The sequence below is a fragment of the Spermophilus citellus genome (genome assembly GCF_964194105.1).
Source record: "Spermophilus citellus genome assembly, chromosome: 18".
NCBI classification, from domain to species: Eukaryota; Metazoa; Chordata; class Mammalia; order Rodentia; family Sciuridae; genus Spermophilus; species Spermophilus citellus.
The window spans coordinates 43,120,788-43,141,150 of NC_138200.1; the positions used below are offsets into that span (position 1 = coordinate 43,120,788).

General features: G+C 50.4%; 1 protein-coding gene across 6 annotated transcripts in view; it reads left to right on the forward strand.

The window, feature by feature from the left end:
• NLRC5 (NLR family CARD domain containing 5) overlaps positions 1–20,363 on the forward strand; it is a 93,470-nt gene that overhangs the window by 31,731 nt on the left and 41,376 nt on the right. For 3 of the 6 annotated variants that reach the window (XR_014019544.1, XM_081273097.1, XM_081273100.1), the window contains exons 1-12: positions 6,629–6,703; positions 6,847–6,944; positions 7,662–7,778; positions 10,453–10,760; positions 11,944–11,991; positions 13,393–13,461; positions 14,658–16,332; positions 17,357–17,440; positions 17,586–17,669; positions 18,986–19,069; positions 19,184–19,273; positions 20,249–20,308. Coding sequence is in view for 5 of the 6 variants with exons in the window: in XM_081273097.1 (XP_081129223.1) it covers positions 7,762–7,778; positions 10,453–10,760; positions 11,944–11,991; positions 13,393–13,461; positions 14,658–16,332; positions 17,357–17,440; positions 17,586–17,669; positions 18,986–19,069; positions 19,184–19,273; positions 20,249–20,308 (2,519 nt within the window). In the remaining variant the exon portion in view is untranslated. Of the gene's footprint in view, positions 1–6,628; positions 6,704–6,846; positions 6,945–7,661; positions 7,779–10,452; positions 10,761–11,943; positions 11,992–13,392; positions 13,462–14,657; positions 16,333–17,356; positions 17,441–17,585; positions 17,670–18,985; positions 19,070–19,183; positions 19,274–20,248; positions 20,309–20,363 lie in introns of those variants that run through there. The other 3 variants (XM_081273101.1, XM_081273098.1, XM_081273099.1) reach the window with 3 other exon arrangements.

The following is a 20,363-nucleotide window of genomic DNA, read 5'->3' on the forward strand; positions in this document are numbered from 1 at the left end:
AAATGTAGTCATCTGACAAAGGTGCCCAAAACATAGATTGGAGAAAGGCAGCCTTTTTAACAAATGGTCCTGGAAACACTAGTTGTCCATATAGTAGAAGAATGAGACTAGTCCCTTATCTCTCACCCTGCACAAATGAATCAAATACCTAGAAATAAGACCAAAAACTCTGCAACATGGAAGAAGATGTACAGTCAACACTACAGCCTATAGGCACAGGCAATAACTTTCTCAATAGGACCCCCTAAAGCTCAGGAAATAATGCCAAGAATTAATAAATGGGGTGGCATCAAGTTAAAAAGCTTCTGTACAACAAAGGAAACAATTTAGAATGTGGAGAGAGAACCTACAGAATGGGAGAAAAACTTTGCCAGCGACTCTTCTGACTGATGATTAATACCTAGAATATATATAAAACTCAAAAAAGAAAATAACCCAACTGACAAATGGACAAATGAACTAAATAGACTTTCAAAAAAAGAAATACCAATGGCCAACAAATACATGAAAAAAAATGTTCAGCATCATCAGGGATAAACTAATAGAATCTCAATGCCACTGAGAGTTCACCTCTAGTCAGAATTGGCAGTCATCAGGAACACAAACAATAACAAATGTTGGAGAGGATGTGGAGAAAAAGGAACACTATTACACTGTTGGTGGGCTTCTAAATTAGTACAGCCACTATGGAAATCAGTATGGAGGCTCCTCAAAAGACTAGGCATGGATCGGGCGCAGTGGCCCCCGCCTATAATCCCAGTGGCTCAAGAGGCTGAGGTAGGAGGATTCAAGTTCAAAGCCAGCCTCAGCAAAAGTGAGGGGCTAAGCAACTCAGTGAGACCCTGTCTCTAAATAAAATACAAGATAGTGCTGGGGGGGCTGGGGATGTGGCTCAAGCGGTAGCGCGCTCGCCTGGCATGCGTGCGGCCCGGGTTCGATTCTCAGCACCACATACCAACAAAGATGTTGTGTCCGCCGAGAACTAAAAAATAAATATTAAAAATTCTCTCTCTCTCTCTCTCTCTCTCTCTCTCTCTCTCTCTAAAAAAAAAAAAAGATAGTGCTGGGGATGTGGCTCAATGGTTGAGTGCCCCTGAGTTCAATCCCCAGTACCCACTACCCCCCCCCCAAAAAAAAAAAAGACTAGGCATGGAACCATCATATGACCCAGTTAAATCACCCCTTGGTTTTTATCCTAAAGAATTAAAAAGTTATCATACTATAGTGATATATGCATACCATGTTTATAGCAGCACAATTCACTGTAGCCAAATTATGGAACCAGCCTAGGTGTCCATCAATGAATGATGCATAAAGAAAATGTGATATATATACATACAATGGATTTCTATTCAGCTGTAAAGAAAAATGAAATTATGACATTTGCAGGAAAATGGATGGAACTTGAGAACATTATGTTAAGTGAAATGAGACAAACTCGGAAGATCAAGGGTCGTATTTTTTTCTCTCGTATATGGAAACTAGAGAGGAAAAAGGAAAAGAAAGGTGGGGTGGGGGATCTCATGAAAATCAAAGGAAGATCATTAGAGTAGGGGAAAAAGCACCCAGGGAAGGGAGAAAAGGGAACAATACTGGGAAAGGATATTAGCCAAGTTACATTGTTACATTATGAGCATGTAGGAATATGCAACAGCAAGTCCCACCATTACATACAACTATAACGCACCAATAAAAATGGGAAAGATAGCATATGCAACTGTGAGCTATGCTATTTTTGAACATCTCAAGAAAATAAGCAACTTTTTAAAAAATATAAACCTCCAAGAGTTAGTAAACAATAATAAATGAATCAACATAATAAGGAAAAAAATTAAGTTATTAAGTTTGATTTTTGAAAGTTCACCTGCAATTCCAGTTATGGTGGAGGTTGAGGCAGGAGGATTGCTTGATCCCAGGAGTTAGAGGCCAGCCTGGGAATATAGTGAGACCCAGTCTCAAAACAACAACAAAATGGTCATGTTGGGCAGGGATTTGGTTTTGCTCTGGGTAAAGTTGTTGAGGACAGGCAGAACGGAAAGCAGACAGGAAGCCAGGTGACAGTGAGTAGCCTGGGGGAAAGCAAGACTCTGGAATAGTCTCAGAAAATGAAGGCATCATTGACCCAAACTCAAGGGAGCGTGATGCTACCTGTGCAGGTGGTGGGAAGGTGGGAAGGTGGCCTGGGGAGCTGGTTGGGAGGGGAGATCAGGAGCTCAGTTTTGAATTTGGGAATTTTGAAATCCACATGAGGCATCAAATGGAGCTTGAGAATTAGATTATCCCCAGAGCAATTTAGCTCAGGGCACCTAGCAAATATGTGTTACGTTGTCTGTTCAACTTTGCAACGACTTTCCCAGTGGAAATGTATTAATATCCATATACATAAACATACACACACACACACACACACACACACACACACACACACACACACACATATTAAAAGAGCAAGTAGAATATCTGCGTCCTGGAGAGGAATGGATTACTTTTTAAGTGAGCGTCCAGTCCCACTGAGTGCTGGACTCCAGCCCTGTCTCTGGTCTTCCTTTTTCCGTTTCAGTGTCTCGTGTGATGTAGGGACTTTCATTCACACCCGCCATCACTGATCATTTCTCCTGCTCACTTTCTCTTCCCTACACTTTTGAGGAAATGGCTACTCTTGATTTTTATTTTTATTTTTTGATACCAGGGATTGGACCCAGGAGTGCTTAACTGCTGAGCCACATCCCCAGCCCTTTTTGTATTTTATTTTGAGACAGGGTCTCACTGAGTTGCTGAAGCTGGCCGTGAACTGTGATCCTCCTGCCTCAGCCTCCTGAGACACTGGGATGAAGGCAGGCGTCACGGCACCTGGCTATTCTAGGTTTTGATGTCAGTGTTTACGTGGTTTTGGAAATCAAAATGTACATATTTTAATTCTTGCTCTATAGGAGTTTTATTAAGGAGGTCAGGGCCTAATCCGACAGGATGAAAAGTTGGGACTACTTTTTCTTCTACTAGACACAGGATCTCTGGTTTAACTAGGTCCTTGACCCAGTTGGAGTTGAGTTTTGTGACTGACGAGAGATGAGGGTTTAATTTCATTTTGTTGCATATGGATTTCCAGTTTTCACAGCACGATTTGTTGAAAAACTAACTTTCCTCCAATGCATGTTTTTGGCGCCTTTGTCTAATATAAAATAATGAATGGGAGGGGAAGGGAGGGGGCATGAGGGTAGGAAAGATGGTGGAATGAGATGGACATCATTCCCTAAGTACATGTATGAAGACACGAATGATGTGAATATACTTTGTATACAACAAGAGATATGAAAACTTGTGCTCTGTATGCATAATATGAATTGTAATGCATTCTGCTGTCATATATATCAAATTAGAATAAAACATAAATTTTAAAATGTGCATTTTAAAAAATTCAGATGGTTTAAAAGAGGACAGAGGATAAAGGGTTCTCCACCCTCCTCCCTGCATTCTCCAGGTCTCCTCCCCAGTTACAGTCCCATTACCAGCTTCCTATGTGGCCATCCAGAGTTGCTCTCTGAGTATGCAAATGTACACACACATATAAAATATGCAGATTAAATACATTTGAATTATTTAATAGAATACTTTGGAGTTCTTACCACAACATTACATTACTTAGCTATTTTTCTTTTAAGTGGCTTTTTTATAATGATGTATCGTAATTTATTTCCTATTGATGAATTTTTGCCTTTTTTTTCTGATCTTCTGGGGTTATCACAAGAGAGTGGTCAATATCCTTGTCTTTGTATAAAGGGATTCTGACTACCCAGATTCAAATCCCAGTGACTCTGAACAAGGTACTTAGCCTCCCTTTCCTCCCCTGTTAAATGGACTTATTGGAAGTCCTTGCCTCGAAAGTCTATTGCAAAGAATAAGTGAGATGGCCTATGAAAGCATCCGGTGCTCTGCACAGTGAGCATTTGAAGTGTTGTCACTCAGAGACCTTTTCTGTGTGTCTACTATGTTCTAAGCACTTTACAGGGAAAAACCATGAGTCCTACTGCCTCTCAATACATCAAAGTCACTATTGTCATTTCATTTATTTTTTGCCACATATACAAGAATATCTTACAGTCCTATGAATGTCAATGTCCATGAGGACGTGTGCATTTGTAATTTTATACACCTTGCCAAGTTTCCTTGATCTCCCTTTGAATTTCTTCCACAAACAAACCCTGAAACCAGCAGAACTAGTTTATTTGAGAGATGATCCAAGAAAAACCTTCTCCAGACAGGAGAGGAGAGGTAGCTCAAAAAGTCAGGCTGGCCAGCGAGTGAATGTTCTGGGGAAGTCAGGGAATCCGTGCAGGATGCCCACGCCCCGTGGAGTTGCCCTGCCTGAGACGGGCTGGAGTCGGCTCTCGTCAGCCATTGGCTGGGGGGTACTAACCCCTGACCCCCAGGCCCAGGGGTACGTGCTGCTGGTTGGAGGTTAAGCCTTGAGTGAAGCTGGGGTGATCTGCTGCAGGCCCAGGACAGTTGCTGCACCCTCTGAAGGGTTAAAACCCCCAATACTCACCCCCCCCAGTAGGGGAAAAAAGGGTTTGCTTCTCAGTCAGCTCACCATCAAGGACTGTGACCGTTTGTGGCTTTCCTTTTGTTCATTGCTATTTTCCTACACAGAAAATATTTTTAGTAAATGATACAAATATTTTACTTTAGCATATTAACTTATACTGCATTATTTTTGGCAACTTTATTGAGGCAGAGCTTATCCACCCTTTTATGTGTACAGGTCAAAAATTTCTAGTTAACTTCCTGAGCCCTGCAGCCATCACCCTGATGCCTTTTGGGGACACTTTTTTATTTAGTGCTGTAAGATTCTTCAACTAACTTAGAATAATTCCAACTCCTACCCCAGACCCTGGCAACCACGGATCCATCCACTGTCTCTGTACATTTGCCTTTTCTGGACTCTTCCCATAAATAGAATCCTAGGAGATCTTTCCTGTCTGGCTCTTTCCACCTAACATGACCTTTGCTCCTTTTTATTGCTGAATAACATGCTGTCCTATAGGCATGCTGTGTTTTGTGTGCCCACTCATGAGCTGGTGAGTAGTCAAACTGATTTCACTGCTTGACTATTATTCATAATACTGATATGAACATTCAAGAGCAAGTTTTACGGTGGTGATATTTTCCTGTCTCTTGGGTGTAGACCTAGAAGTACTGGGTTGCTGGTGACGTTAGGTTTGGTGTCTTAAGGAACTACCTAACTGCTTTCCCAGGAGGCTGTATCACTTCCATTTCCACCAGCAAAATGTAAGGTTCCTGTTCCCCAGATCCTCACCTGCGTTTGTCCGTCATATTTCTTCTAGCTGTCCTCTGTGGGGGGGGGGGGTGCGCGCTGTGGTCTATTGCAGAGACCATATGTGGTCTTCGCACACATAGCTATGTGGTCACGTTTCTCATTTTGGAAAAAAAAAATATTTTCACTTTTGAATTAGAAATGACTTTTTAAACTTAAAACACTCATCTTACCGTGAACTTTTAAATGTCATTTATTTTCCCCACTTTTTCTCTCAAGGTCATTGATTCGTATTTTAGGTGAATGTGAGGCTCACTCAGACTCTATTCCATTCCTTTGTCAATTTTTAACCCAAGTACCTTAAAGTTTTAATAATGGGGACTTTATAATAGGCTTCATGATGTCTGGAAACACCCCCAGTCTTGACTGTCCTTCCTAGTAAGTCGTCTTTTGATATAATTGCCTTCAGGGTGTGTGTGTGTGTGTGTGTGTGTTTACACGCTGGGGGTTGAACCCAGGTCCTTGTGTATGCTAAACTACTATTGGGCTACACACCCAGTTTGCCTTTTTTTAAAAAATATTTTTTTTAGTTGTAGATGGACACAATAGCTTCGTTTTATTTATTTATTTTTATGTGATGCCGAGGATCAAACCCAGGGCCTCAGGAGTGCCAGGTGAGCACTCTACCACTGACTGCAACCCCAGCCCCCCACTTTGCCTTTGTATGTCCAGTCCTAACTTAAAACATTTTATAATGAAACATTTAAGGCATATAATGTCTTGTCTGCCTTTCTTCTCTAGAGGACAGTTAATGGGATGTTAGCAAGTTGTCTGTCCTGCTGGAATTCAAGTGGCATTGCCTTCCCTCCACGTGATAAGTTAGATTTTTTTTCCTTTTATTTTCTGTAGTCACAAATAGATTTCTTAGTTCAGGTTGCTGTAGCAGAATACCCTGGACTGGGTGGCTTACAGGGCAGAAATGGAATTCCCCCAGCTCCAGTGGCCGGGAAGCCGCTGGCTGGGGTGCCAGCACATCTGGTGTGGCTGAGGGCCCTCCTCCTGGTTGGCTAGCTCTGCTTTCTCATTGTGTCCACGCTTGGCAGAGAGACAGAGTCAGACAGAGACCACGCAGGGCGAGCTTTCTTGTCTCTTCCTGTGAGGGCACTGATCCCACATTGGGGGTCCACCCTCATGACCCCTCACCTCCCAGAGGCCCCGTCTCCAGATGTGTCATCCCAGTGGATTTGGGCCTCACCATGGAGCGGACCCAAGTCCATAGCAAGCTCAGATCTGATCTCCACTCGCTCATGCTCTTGGGTTCCTTTTTTTTTTAATATTTATTTATTTATTTTTAGGTGTAGATGGACACAACACAATGCCTTTATTTTTATGTGGGTGCTGAGGATCGACCCCAGGTCCCGCCCGTGCTAGGTGAGTGCTCTACCGCTAAGCCACAATCCCAGCCCCTTGGGTTTCTTTTTGAGTTATCGAATTTAACAAAAGTTACATTAAAAAATATCATGAGTGCCCCAGGACCTCTTCAATGAGACCTCTTTTCTTATCTCTAATTGCAGTACTCATCCCTGTCATATTAGAATACGCCCTATTAATGTGGATTTCTCCAAAGTCCTGGAACTTTCTAGTTGCTTTCCTCACATTTCCCAGGTGGATGGTAAGAAAGAAGATTGCAAATTCCAACCTTCTGGGGGAGGGTTGTTTTGTTTTTGTTACTAGGGATAGAACCCAAGGGTGCTTTATCCCCAGCCCTTTCTATTTTTTATTTTGAGACAGGGTCTAAGTTGCTTAGCCTCGAGGAGTTGCTGAGGCTGGTTTTTGTTGTTGTTGTTCTAATTAGTTATACATGACAGCAGAACGCATTTCAATTTATTGTACACAAATGGAGCACAAGTGAGACTGGCTTCCAACTTGCAATCCTCCTGCCTCAGCCTCCTAGGCTGCTGGGATTACAGGTCTGCACACTGCACCCAGCTGCCTGGGGGGTTTTGTGTGAGGAAAAAAGTTAACACATGAAATGGGGGTTGTTCTCTATTCCTGTGAATGAATGAGTCAAGATAAACCTGCTGAGTTTGCTGGGCGCACTGTGAGTCCACAGACTCCGAGCTGGAGGAGGAAGAGGAACATCCTCTATTCTAGGTGTGACAAGAAGTGACACCCGGGAGGGTCAGGGTTGTGGTGTGTGAACACCAGGGACAGAGCTGTGGTTGAGGAAGAACTCAATCTGCCCAAGAAGTTGAGGGACCTCCACGGGTTGAATGTCCTCAGGTACCTGCAACAGGCAGGGCCAGGGCTCGGGCTGGGGTCGTCTTCACAGGGCTCTTTTTGGAATTTGGGAAAATGGAAAGAGCAACCTGTCTCCCTCTCTCCTTAGGAACGTGTACCATGGAAACACCTGTAAACCCAGCTCCAGTGACAAGACAGGGCCTAGACACCCATGAGACCCTCTCCATGGGGACCCTAGAACATCTATCATGAACCAAGAAACCAGGTAGGTGTTTTGTTCTCCTCTTTCCCTCCTGCCCTTCTCCCTCCCATCTGCTCCTTCACTCCTGCTGCTAAACCACTTCCTACCCAGACTCATCACCGCAAACCTGCTCCTGGCCACCAGTCAGCATGACAGTGAAAATCATCAGACACAGCAAACCAGGAGGAGCCACAAGCACCTAATCTACCCACTTTACAGATGCTGTGACTAAGGCACACAGAGAAAAGAAACTTACACAAGGTCACATTATGAGTGTATGAGCTAGGTTGTGCTGCAATAACAAACACCCTCAAAAATCCCACATCAACAAAAGTTACTAACTCTTCTCCTTCTCCTTCTCCTTCTCCTTCTCCTTCTCCTTCTCCTTCTTCTTCTTCTTCTTCTTCTTCTTCTTCTTCTCTTCTTGTCCACTATTAATGGATTGAGATCTCCATTCCACATCATCCTCCTTCCCAGACCCAGGGTAAAAGAGATCATGTCTGCATGATCTGAAATACTGCTGATTCCTGTAGCAGAGGAAAAGAGAGAACATGGGGAATCCACACTTACTCTTCCAATGTCTGCACAGATGGGACATAGGTCGATTTTTTTTTTTTTTTTTTTGCACATGTCATTGGCCAAAGCAAGTTTTGTGGCCATGCCCAAGTTCAAGGGAGTGAGGTAGTATCATCCAATCAAGGGCCCAGAAAGAGGTTGAGAGCAGCTGTAAACAGCCCTAGTGCCTACCATGGAGAATTAGTGACAGAGCTGGGCCCCTTGTCCCCTGACTCTGGCCAAGGATCTTTGTACTGCAGTCCTCAGTCTCCAAGGTTATTTCCTATAAAATTCACGATAATGAAATAACCCAGAGACAGCTGGATGTCTTATCCCTAGGGACAGGACACCAGTGGTGGAAATGAAAGCTTGTGTTAGACTGGCTGGAGGAGAAATCCGGCCATCCAGGCACCCTTGCCTCCACCAGGCATGGTGTGCTGGGTGATTTCTTTATGGACAGCCTGGACTTGGCTACCGTAGCCCAGGAGAGAAGTTATGTCCTAGGCTGTGGCCACATCCTTGTTTCAAGACCACGTGATCCAGGGGCTGGCTCTTGTCTGGTGCCATCTAGGGCACTGAGACCTTGGAAATGTACTGGCCTTGGAGGCAGGAAATCTTAGTTGTGATCCTGGCTCTGCCGTGTACTTGACTGTGACCTTGGGCACATCTTTCACCCTTCCTGAGTCTTCCATGTGCTCAATGTGGACAGTGATCCCTACCTGAGGATTATCGAAATGAGCATATTTCATGAATTTGAAAGCTCTATGTCTGATTAAAGACCTATTGCTATCAGGCTAGTTGAGGAGGAATGACAGAAAGGGAAGGGGGCACATGCCGTGGGCCTCTGCTGGGTGCTCAGGGAACAGCTGGGGTCTAAACATCAGGACACACAACAGGAGTCGGTGAGGCTGGCTCCTGAGTGGGCCTCTCTTTTCAGAGTTAGAAGTATAATCTCTGGAGTTGGGAGGATTAGATGAGATATAGAAAGCCCTAGAGCCAAGCCTCACACACTATGTGCTTTCCAAATGTGTGCCCTTATTAAGGAAATAGTACCACAAAGTACACTTGGAAATGTTGCAGCATATTCTAGTGTAAGAGGTCTGCCATTTAGTTAACTAATCCCCAGCTGTTGGATTTTTAGGTTGCTTCCAATATTTAACTATTATAAATAATTGTGCAGTGAACATTTTTATAATTTAAAATTTTTATATATACCCATGATTGTTTCCTAAGGTTTTAGAATTGCTGGATCAAAGGAACTGCACAGTATTTAGGCTTTTGCTTGTAAATATGCCCCCTTGGCCTCTATTGGTACTCCTTCCAGCAGGTTGTTTGAGAGTTCCAGTTTAGAAGGGGAGAATTACCATAGAAAGAGGGGAAATGTCTTGTCTTAGCTAACATTAGAGTTTGCTGTGATTAGCAGAAAGCTCCAAACAATAGTGGTTTAAACGGAGTCGAAGTGTATTTTCCTATCAGGTGATGGAAGTCCAAAGTCAGTGCTGAGGGAAGTTGGGCAATTTTACCCTAGACCTTCTTTAGCGCTGGCTTCTGCTTCATGATCCACCATGGCTGCCCAAGGTCTAGCCATCACAATGGCATTCCAACCAACTGCAAGAAGCAAAAGGAGATAGACAGCACTTCCACTTACATCCCATTGGCCAAAACTTACATGGCTACATTTAACTCCAAGGGAGTCTGTGGGATCAAGTCCATTCTAAATCACCAGGGAAGATGCAGGAGTTCTAGTACCAAAGAAGAGAGGAGGAACAAGTTTGGGGAGATAACCACGTGCGTGCGTCTGCTCCATGACAGCTCAGACTGTGAGAGTAGCACAATGGTCCATGGCAACAAGGATGGCCCTCAGGGGACCATCCACAGGGGAAGGACTAGGCCGATCCAGAGAGCCAGGGTGCAGGGAAAGGGGGAGGGGCTACAGAGAAGCAGAGGAATAATATCTAGAGCTGCACCCTAAGCAGAAGCTCAGAGCTCCATGGAGAGCCCACTTACCTGCCCATGTCCTGCTGCTCAGAGGTGGTTCTTCCTGTCCCTTTGGTTTCTCCCATCCCACTTCCCCTCAGATCACCTGCCCATCACGTCAGCTCACCTGCACCCCCCGGCTCACCTGCCTTCCGTGTCCCTACAGGGCCAGCTCCTCATGGGACCCCATTGGCCTCCAGCTGGGCACCAGGAACCTGTGGAGCTGGCTCATGAGGCTGCTGAGCACACAACCAGAGTGGCTGAGCACCAAGATGAAGTTCTTCCTCCCTAACGTGGAGCTGGACTCCAGGGAAGAGCCCCCCAACCCTGAGCAGAGGGTGGTCCTGCAGCTGCAAATGCTGCACGCCCAGGGGCAGGCCACCTGGAAGTCCTTCATCCACTGCGTGTGCATGGAGCTGGAGGTGCCTCTGGACCTGGAGGTGCCACTGCTGAGCACTTGGGGCCAGGAAGACGGTAAGGGTGGATACAAGGGGTGCAAAGCAGCCAGCCCAGCCCCATGTCCACTGAAGGCCTGGGGAGGCCCAGGCCCATGCAGGCCATACACAGAAGATGATGTGCAGAGCCAGGAGCAAAGTTCCGTATTTCCAGTCACTCCCCAGAGCAAATCCCCAAAGGCCACAAAATCAGCTGGAGCCTGGAGCCCCTCCTGCCACCTTGCCCCTCCTGAGTCAGGCACGGAGAGAAAAGACCAAGTGACTCCGTGAAGCCGGAAATTCCAAACCTCCCACAATGCCCTGGGACTTCCTTCTGCAACATGGTCAGAAGCAGTCCCAGGGAGAAGCCCCTGAGCTCTACCCACAGGCAGGCAGGTTTAACTCTGTCCAGTTCAGTGGGCATTGCTTGGACACCTTCTGTTTGCACAACAGTAAGGGGAACACAAGCCAGTGAGGGATGGCCTTGGATAAAAAGGAAGAACCCCATCAAGAGCTCCATCATAGCTAGGTGATGGCTCTCGCCTGTAATCCCAGCAATTCGGGAGGCTGAGACAAGAGGATGGCAAGTTCAAGGCCAGCCTCAGCAACTTAGTGAGACCATGTCTCCAAATGAAAGGGACCAGGGATGTAGCTCAGTGGTAGAGCACTTGCCTAGCTTGTGCAAGGCCCTGGGTTCAATCTAAGTACTGCAAAAATATAACAATGTGGCTGGGGCTGGGGCTCGGTGGTAGAGGGCTCACCTAGCATGTGCGAGGCACTGGGTTCCATCCTCAGCACCGCACGAAAATAGATAAATAAAGGTACTAGGTCCATCTACAACTAAAAATATTTAAGAAAAAAATATAAACAAATGAACAAAACAGCTTGACCACAGGATGGCGTGGGAAATCCAAGGGACACACACACTCACAGAGACACACACATATGCGTGTGTGTAAATACAAATACACATATATCCATGCCCACAGTGGCAGACACGCATAAATACAGACATGTACACTCATGCAGAGACACACATTTCCACCACATAGCCCTCAGGGTGGGCCACCAGCCTCCCTCTGACAGATTATTGAGTGTCAACTGCATTTCTCCATTGCCGAGCACCCACCCTGTGGCACGGCCCTGAGCAGACACCAGGCCAGAGCTGGACCCCAGGCATCTCAGCACCCCCACAGCATGTTCTGCTCTGTTCTCTCTTGCAGAGCTGGGAACTGGTGAGAAGCCCCGACTTGGACCTCAGCTCCAACATGGTGAGGGGGAGGGGAGGGGGAAGGGAGGGGGAGGGGAGGGGGAGGGTATCGCTGCTAAGCCCCCAGGTTAACCTGGAGGAGACTGGTGGTGGCTGGTGACTGCCATTTCCCTCTGCACTTGGGCCATGTCCCCATGGCAGCTCCCAGCCCACCTCCTCCAGATCTGTGACTTCCCAGACCTGTCCCCAGAAGCCCAACCTGTAGTCGCCAAGGGAGTCTGCTGGTGCTGGCCCTCGGCCCCTCCAGATCCCCTGTCTTGCTTTATCTGGAGAAGGTCCATTCTCACTTCCCTGCCCCGAGTCCCAGAGACCCACCTGCAGGCACCCCAGAGACAGGCCGAGCCCCAGAGTCAGGCTTCACCAGGAAGTGTGACCACACTCACCTCCCAGACCCTTCAGGCCTGGGTGGCCTGACACTCATGCCTGTTCCCACCAAAGGACCCTCTGCCTTGCTTTCTGATAGAGCTGGGAAGGATCAGCACCCCTCGCTGTCCTCGGGCCACACTCTGGCCTCAGTCCTTCCTTTCTGTGGCTTCACTGGGTTTATTTCAGCTGGGCGCAGTGGCCACATCCCAGGGTCAGTGCTAACAGAAAGCACCAGCCTTGCAATCCCAGCTCCCCAGCAGTTCTGAACCGAGTGTTCGAGAGTCCCTGGTGCATCTGGGCCCTTATCACTGAGCTAGCATGATTGTCACGTGGCTGTGACCAGGTCTGGTGAGTAGATTCAGCCAGTGACTCCCCGGTGAATGTGGGGCTTGTTAAAACATTGAAACACTCTCAAGCAGTTCCAGCCCCTCCGGAGGACCCCTGTGTCCCTCCACAATTCAGCAACGAAGAAGCTGACTCCCGCCAGGGACAGGGGCCCGGGCCCTGCACCAGGGGCCGCTCTGAATAGTTGTTGGTGCCAACTGTGTGGAATCCACTGTCCTTTAAACCCGTCTCCTTGGCCTCCTTCCTTTCCTCTCCTCTTGTTTCCTGGTTTCCTTTCCCACTCTCCTAAGAAAGGCATTCAAGGGACCCTGGACATCCACACAAGATGAGAAATCTTGGCACCATTCAGGGGAGCAAGGACGGTGATGAGGAACGGGCCTAAGGCAGGAGGCAGGTCGCGGCCTGGCCCGGCCTGTGGACAGCCTCACTCCCAACCAGGCCTCCTGGAGCTGGCCCTTCCCTGGTGGATGGACAGCTGTGCAGTGCTCAGGGCTCAGAGCAGAGAGCCGCAGGGCTGCTGTCTGTGTCCTGGATGCCCTGAGCCTCCACTCCTGCCCCTGGGGCCTGGAACCCCCGCCTCCCCAAACTGCGCTCGTGTGGACGCGGCCTTCGCCCCCTGCCTCCTCTCAAAGCACCCAGGTGGCTGCTGGGGTCCGTGTCACCCCTCCACCGCTCCCTTTGCTCTCTCCAGGCCTCAAGCGCCCTCACCAGGGCTGTGGCTCCTCACCCCGCCGGAAGCACTGCAGGAAACAGCAGCTAGGTGGGTACAGGTGGGGACGACCCAGCGTGAGAACCGGGCTGCCCGGGCCTGGGCACAGATCCTGCACCCTGTCCCTGGCTGGCAAGGGCCTAGGGCCAGGGACTCTTTTTGCTTCCAAGCTTCTAGGAGGGATGGATTCGAAGTCATGGGGGCAGAGAGGGTGCAGGATGCAGGGAGGGGCCTCCCTCCACAGGCGGGAAGCCAGCTTCTCCAGAGATGGCTCGGCAGAAGGATCTGGAAGCACAAGGGCCCACGGCCTTGTCAGCCAGGCTCTTCCGGGAATACCTGGTGTCCCCAGGGTGGTGGGAGCCTGACCACAAAACAAGTAACAGCATGACCTCAGGCCCAGGGCCTGCAGTGGCCAGTTTGGAGTGAGCAGGGATGGGAGTGGGGAGGGTGCCTGGGGCAAAGGCCCTGGGGACATGGTGAGGGCTGGCCAGACCAGAATGGTCCTTGTTCCTAATCAGTACCTGGAAACATGCCCCCCACACCACCAGCCACAGGCAGGGCCAGAGCATTCACGTCTGCACGGAGCAGGCCACTACCTCAGGCCCCGGTCTCGTCCGACAGTGGCCTCAGTCTTCCCTGGCCACCTGAGACCTCCGAGTGACTCAGAAATTGAAAGGTCAACACCTGGACTAAAGAGACCCAGCCCCCACAGTCCTCCTGACCCGTGCCTGGGCCCACAGGCTGTGGTGCCCACTTCTGGCCATCACAGAACTATGAAGCTGGGCAGGGGCCCGGGGCACTCAGAGACCACCTGAAAAAGAGGCAGCTGCAATAAGATGTGCAAAAAGTCCCCCACACTTACGGTATCCCCCAACCTATGGGGCCACCACTGTGTGTCCCCATTCTATCTCCCTGCGTCGGTGGCAGCCACAGCCTGTGCTGATAGCTATGGACTCTTGGAATTCTGGTGGTATAAGAACCCCCCATAGTACCTTACCTCCTCACCCCTCAACCCTTTTTATCTTGAGACAGGGCCTCGCTAAGTTGCTGAGGCTGGCTTTGAACTGGCGATCCTCCTGCCTCCGCCTCCCAACCGGCTGGGAGTACAGGCATGAGCCACTGTGCCCGCCCTCATCCCCCCTTTCTGCCCCACTGGGGCTAGGGGCTCCAAACAGCCAAATCTTGGGGTAAAGGGACACAGTGGGGATGGGGCTCTTGCACTCATGCCCTCTCCCTGACCCCTACAGAACTGACCAGGAAGTACCTGCAGCTCCTGAGGACCTCTGCCCAGCGGCACTGTGGTGATGGAGTCCCCAAGTCAGGGCAGACCTTTGGCGCCCACCAGCCCTATGTCCCCCCAATCCTGCAGTGGAGCCGGGCCACAGCACCGTTAGACCCTCGAGAGGGAGCCGTTCTGGGGGACCTCAAGACCGAAGATAGCACTGACGTGAGCCTCCAGGACCTCTTCAACTTCAAGGCCCCCAAGGGCCCACGGGTGACAGTGCTCTTGGGTAAGGCTGGCATGGGCAAGAGCACACTGGCCCGCCGGCTCTGCCAGAAGTGGGCTGAGGGCCAGCTGGACCATTTCCAGGCCCTGTTCCTTTTTGAGTTCCGCCAGCTGAACTTGATCACGCGCTTCCTGACACTGCCTCAGCTCCTTTTTGATCTGTACCTGAGTCCCGAGGCGGGCCCCGAGGCTGTCTTCCAGTACTTGAAGGAGAATGCCGACCGAGTCCTGCTGATCTTCGATGGGCTGGACGAGGCCATCTACCCCTGCTCCAGCAAGGACACTCTGGATCCCAATGGCTCAGGCCCAGCCCTTACCCTCTTCTCTGCCCTCTGCCGGGGTACCCTGCTTCCCGGCTGCTGGGTGATGGTCACCTCCCGTCCAGGGAAGCTGCCTGCCTGCCTGCCCACCGAGGCAGCCATGGTCCACATGTGGGGCTTTGATGGGCTGAGGGTGGAGGAGTACATGAGCCGCTTCTTCAGTGAGCAGCCAGCACAGGAGGTGGCCCTCGCAGAGCTCCAGGGAAATGGGCACCTCCAGAGCCTGTGTGCAGTGCCCGCTCTGTGCCAGGTCACCTGCCTCTGCCTCCGCCATCTGCTCTCTGGAAATGCCCCTGGCCAGTCTGTGGCCCTCCTGCCCACCGTGACCCAGCTCTACATGCAGATGGTGCTAACCCTCAGCCCCCCTGGGAGTCTGCCTGCCAAGTCCCTGCTGGGCCTCGGAGAGGTGGCCCTCAGGGGCCTGGAGGTGGGGAAGGTCATCTTCTATGCGGGAGACTTCCCTCCAGCCATCATGGCCTTCGGGGCCACCCACAGCCTGCTGACCTCATTCTGCATCCACACCGACTCTGGGCACCGGGAGATTGGCTATGCTTTTGCCCACCTCAACCTGCAAGAGTTTTTTGCTGCCCTGCACCTGATGGCCAGCCCCTCAGTGGACAAGGACATACTCACCAGCCATGTCACACTGAATTCTCACTGGGTTCTGCGAACCAGAACCAGACTGAACCTCTCGGACCACCTCCCCACCTTCCTGGCGGGGCTGGCATCCCCCACCTGCCTTCCTTTCCTCAGGCAGCTGGCCCAGAGGAACGAGGCCTGGGTGGGGGCCCGGCAGGCAGCTGTCCTACAGGTGCTGAGGAAGCTGGCCACCCGCAAGCTCACGGGGCCAAAGGTGGTGGAGCTGTGTCACTATGTGGCCGAGACTCAGGAGTCCAAGCTGGCCAGCCTCACTGCCCAAAGCCTCCCCTATCAACTGCCCTTCCACAATTTCCCGCTGACCTACAGAGACCTGTCTGCCCTGACCAGCATCCTGGAGCACAGAGCAGACCCCATCCACCTGGATTTTGAGGGCTGCCCCCTGGAGCCTCACTGCCCTGAGGCTCTGGCAGGCTGTGGGCAGGTAGAGACTCTCAGGTGAGTAAGGGCAGGATCAGAGAAGACCTGGGGGGACTGTACATGGTGACAATGGAGGCCACCCAGTCTGGCAGATCCCTTCTAGAGAGACTGGATGCGGATCTCGAATATGGGACCGGAATTGGCCCTGTCTGCCCCTTAGCCTCTGGTGCTGGTGGGGTAGGGTCCTGTGCCCAGCTGGACCCTCCTCCTGACCGTGGTTTCTAGACCCTGGGTCTCTCTCTATCATGGCTGCAGCCTCTGATCCGGGCTGTGTTGGAGTGCAGCCTCTGGGTCAGCGAGTTTCTTCATCCCTAAAATGAGTCTGCAGTAGCACCTCACTCTCTGGTCAGTGTGAGAATGACCTGGGATCGTGCGGGACAAACACTGCCCAGCACAGCCCCCGACCCAGAGCTCAGTATTTGTATTGGCTAGAGAAAGGCACAAAGGAAACCTCCCAAAGCCCAGGGAGTCAACCATGCAGAATTACGTTTCTCTCTTCTGGAAGAGGCAGAAGTAAGCAGTCCAAGTTGGTGGCATGGCTACTCCACAGGGTCATGTAGGGACCCAGGCCCCTACCCTGGCTGCTCCATCATCTCCTTGGACATCCTATCTGCATGGGCAAAGCTGGGTCCTGGGCATATCTGTGCTCTGGCTTGAGGCAAGGGAAAGAGTGGGCATGGAAGAGACATGCCCAGTGTGTTCAAGGTCAGTCCTGGAACTAGCCACTTATCACTTCATTACTCATCACTTCAGCCACATTCCATTGGTGAGAACAGCCACATAAGCTCGCGAGCTGCAAGGCAGGTTGGAAGTGTCATCTCTGGCTGAGAAACCATATTCCCAGCTCTGTATTTCCATGGGTGAAGTGGAGAAGGGATTCCTTGATGAAGCAGACTCTGCTGTCCCCTGTCCTTGTTCCCAATACAATCACAGTGGCAACTCTGCTACCTAATATGGCCCCCCATCTGACAGAGGAAGGTGTGAAGATGACCTCTAAGCTCTTCCCAGCACTGATCCTCTGCACTTTGCTTCTTCCCCACAGCTTTAAGAGCAGGAAGTGCGGGGACGCGTTTGCAGAAGCCCTCTCTAGGAGCTTGCCAACCATGGGGAACCTGAAGACTCTGGGGTGAGCCAGGGCTTGGAACCAAGAAAGACCTTCATCTGAGGATGCCTGGCTCTCCCTTCCGCCCCCTTGTCCTGCGCAGGGCAGAGTCCCAGGCTACCTGCTTCCGCCACCCCATCCTTCCCCACCGTCTTTGCTTACCCCATAGGTTAGCAGGAAGTAAGATCACTGCCCAGGGCATCAGCCTCCTGGTACAGGCCTTGCCCCTCTGCCCGCAGCTGGAAGAGGTCAGGTGAGTGATCTCCAGGAGGGCTCGCGGCTGGGGAGAGGAGTCATTCCCAGGACACCCCCCGGGTTCTGTACTAGGCCCTGCACATTCCATCGAGGTCTGACCCAGGTCTCATTTTTCAATGAGGTATTAGGTCAAGAATGGGATGAAGTGATTCCAAACCAAAGGTTTCCAAAGGCTCCAGAGCAGCCTTCTTGTATCTGATATTTTAGGCCCTCTTGGAGAAGCACAAGTTTTGAGGCTCCTCTTTCTGTGATGCTAGGAGAAGGGATGGCAGTGTATGGGCAGAACACAGGCACTGGGCTACACATGAAGGCATGAAATACACACCCTCTCATGCATGCACACATATGCACACACGTGCACAGAAGTACACATTCTCCTACTCAAGTGAACACACCCACTCATTGATGCGCTGGTGCATAGCACATACATGTACATTTAGACGCATGCACACATTTAGATGCAAGCACACACCAGCTAATGAGGTATAGGTACACAAATACACCTCTCCCCCGTGTCTGGGAATGAGTGCTCTGGGAAGGGTGGTGCCAGGGACCCGCCAGCAGCTCCCTGGCAGGACCACTGCTAGCAGATGGCACCTTTATGATATTTAGAGAAGCTGCCCCTCGCCCAGGTAGGCACGTCCTGGCACTAGGATACAGCACATATCGAGGGGAACATAAGCTTGACCACTGTTCCTGTTGCCCCCTCTGCTGGGGGCCTTTGTGCAGGGATCGCTCTGGCAGGGACAAAGGCCAGGAATATTGATCTCTCTGTTGCTTGGTGATTATTGACAGTGACCTTCACCTTCTCCCCCAGCACCCGCTGATGCTCTCAGTCAACCTCATATTCCCTCCAGCTAGGAGCCCAAGCAGGGCTGGGGTGTGGCCCCCACTTAACAGGGATAGAGTGAGGTCAGAGAGGAACACGCTTGCTTGGGTGAGTCAAGGTCAGAGCTGAGACCAGAAGCAGCATCTGCAACATGCCCACCTGGACCTTGCAAGAGGCCCTGACCAACTTGGACTCCAGCCACATTCCAGACACAAGTCCTGGGATTGGGATTCTAAGTCTCCTCGCTCCACTTCATGAGACCTCTGTCATTTAGAAGCTATAGGTCATTAGCCAAAAAACCCATGGGGACAGAAGTGAGGCCAGTGGGGGACACTTCCTCCTAGCCGTGCCTGTTGGATGCTAGGGAGCAGGTCACCCACAATTCCTGGTCCCCAATAAGGGTAACCTTGACTGTCACCTGCCAACTGGGAAGTCAAAGGACCCCAGCGCCAGGACTGAGGAACTGGGCCTTGGTCTCCCTGCAGGTTCCAGGACAACCAGCTCAAGGACCGGGAGGTGCTGAGCATCGCGGACGTCCTCCCTCTCCTGCCGCGGCTCCGGAAGCTTGAGTAAGCAGTCCTCCTGCTCCCCGTCCCTGCCGGCTCCTCTCCTGGCCTAAGTCCCCCCCCCCTACACACCGTTGGGCTGGGGAGGGTCCTGACATCTGTGCCACAATCATGCAGCCTGAGTCGCAGCAGCTTCTCCACGTCAACAGTACTGTCTTTGGTGAAGGTGGCCGTCCTGTGCCCTACTGTTAGGGTGCTGCAGGTCAGGTGAGCCGAAGGAACGGGATCCTGGCCTTCAAAGTCTGTAGAAGCGGGGATGAGAAAGTGGGGAACGTGCAAAGGAGGAGGCCATTCGTCTGGAGAGCTTCCATTCTGTGTTACTCACTCCTGTAGCTCCAGACCCAAGCTCAGGCCCGACACATGAAACTCAATAAATAGTGGGTGGCTGGATGGGTGCATGGGTGCATGAGTGAGTGGATGCACGGGTCGGTGGGTGAACGGGAAGATGGGTGTGGATGGACGGTGGAATCAAAACCGACTACAAAGCACAGGCCCAGTCAATGGGGTCCTTGGCTGTGTGTCACTCTCCATGGTGCTGAAGCAACTTTATCCGTAGCTGGGATTGCAGCCGGAGCCTCCGCTCAGGAAGCGTCATGCTTCTTAAACCTAAAGCAATTTTTAGAAACTCTAGGCTGGGCGCGGTGGCACATGCCTGTAATCCCAGCAGTTCTGGAAGCTAAGGCAGGGGGATCCCGAGTTCAAAGCCAGCCTCAGCAAATTTAGCAAAGCCCTAAGCAACAGAGTGAGACACTTGACCCTGTCTCAAAAATAAATAAATAAATAAATAAATAAATAAATAAATAAACAAAGATTTTTAAAAAGCATCCCTGGTACCAAAAAACAAACCATCTCAGCGTTCCTAATGTTTGATCTTATTTCTTGTAAGAAATTGTTTCCCTAGCTTGTTTGTTTTCAGTACTGGGGATCAAACCCAGGACCTCACACATGCAAGTTCTCTACCATTGAATCACATCCCGAGTTCTTTTTGTTTTACTTTATTTTGAAACAGGGTCTTGATAAATTGCAATCATCCTGTCTCAGTCTCCCAAGGAGCTGGGATGACAGGCATGTGCCACCACACCCAGCTTTCTCTGGAGTTTGGAACAGGAATGGGTGTGCAGATAGGTGTGACGGGCTGGTTTCTAGTCCCTAGGTTTCATGACTTGGTGTCTGACCCTCTAGGGAGACAGACCTCATCTTCCTTCTTTCCCCACTTGAAGACACAGCTGCAGAGCTACAAAGGTAAGAAGCCAGGGAGGTGTGGGTCTGGGTCCATCCTAAGAAAAGATCTGGGCTC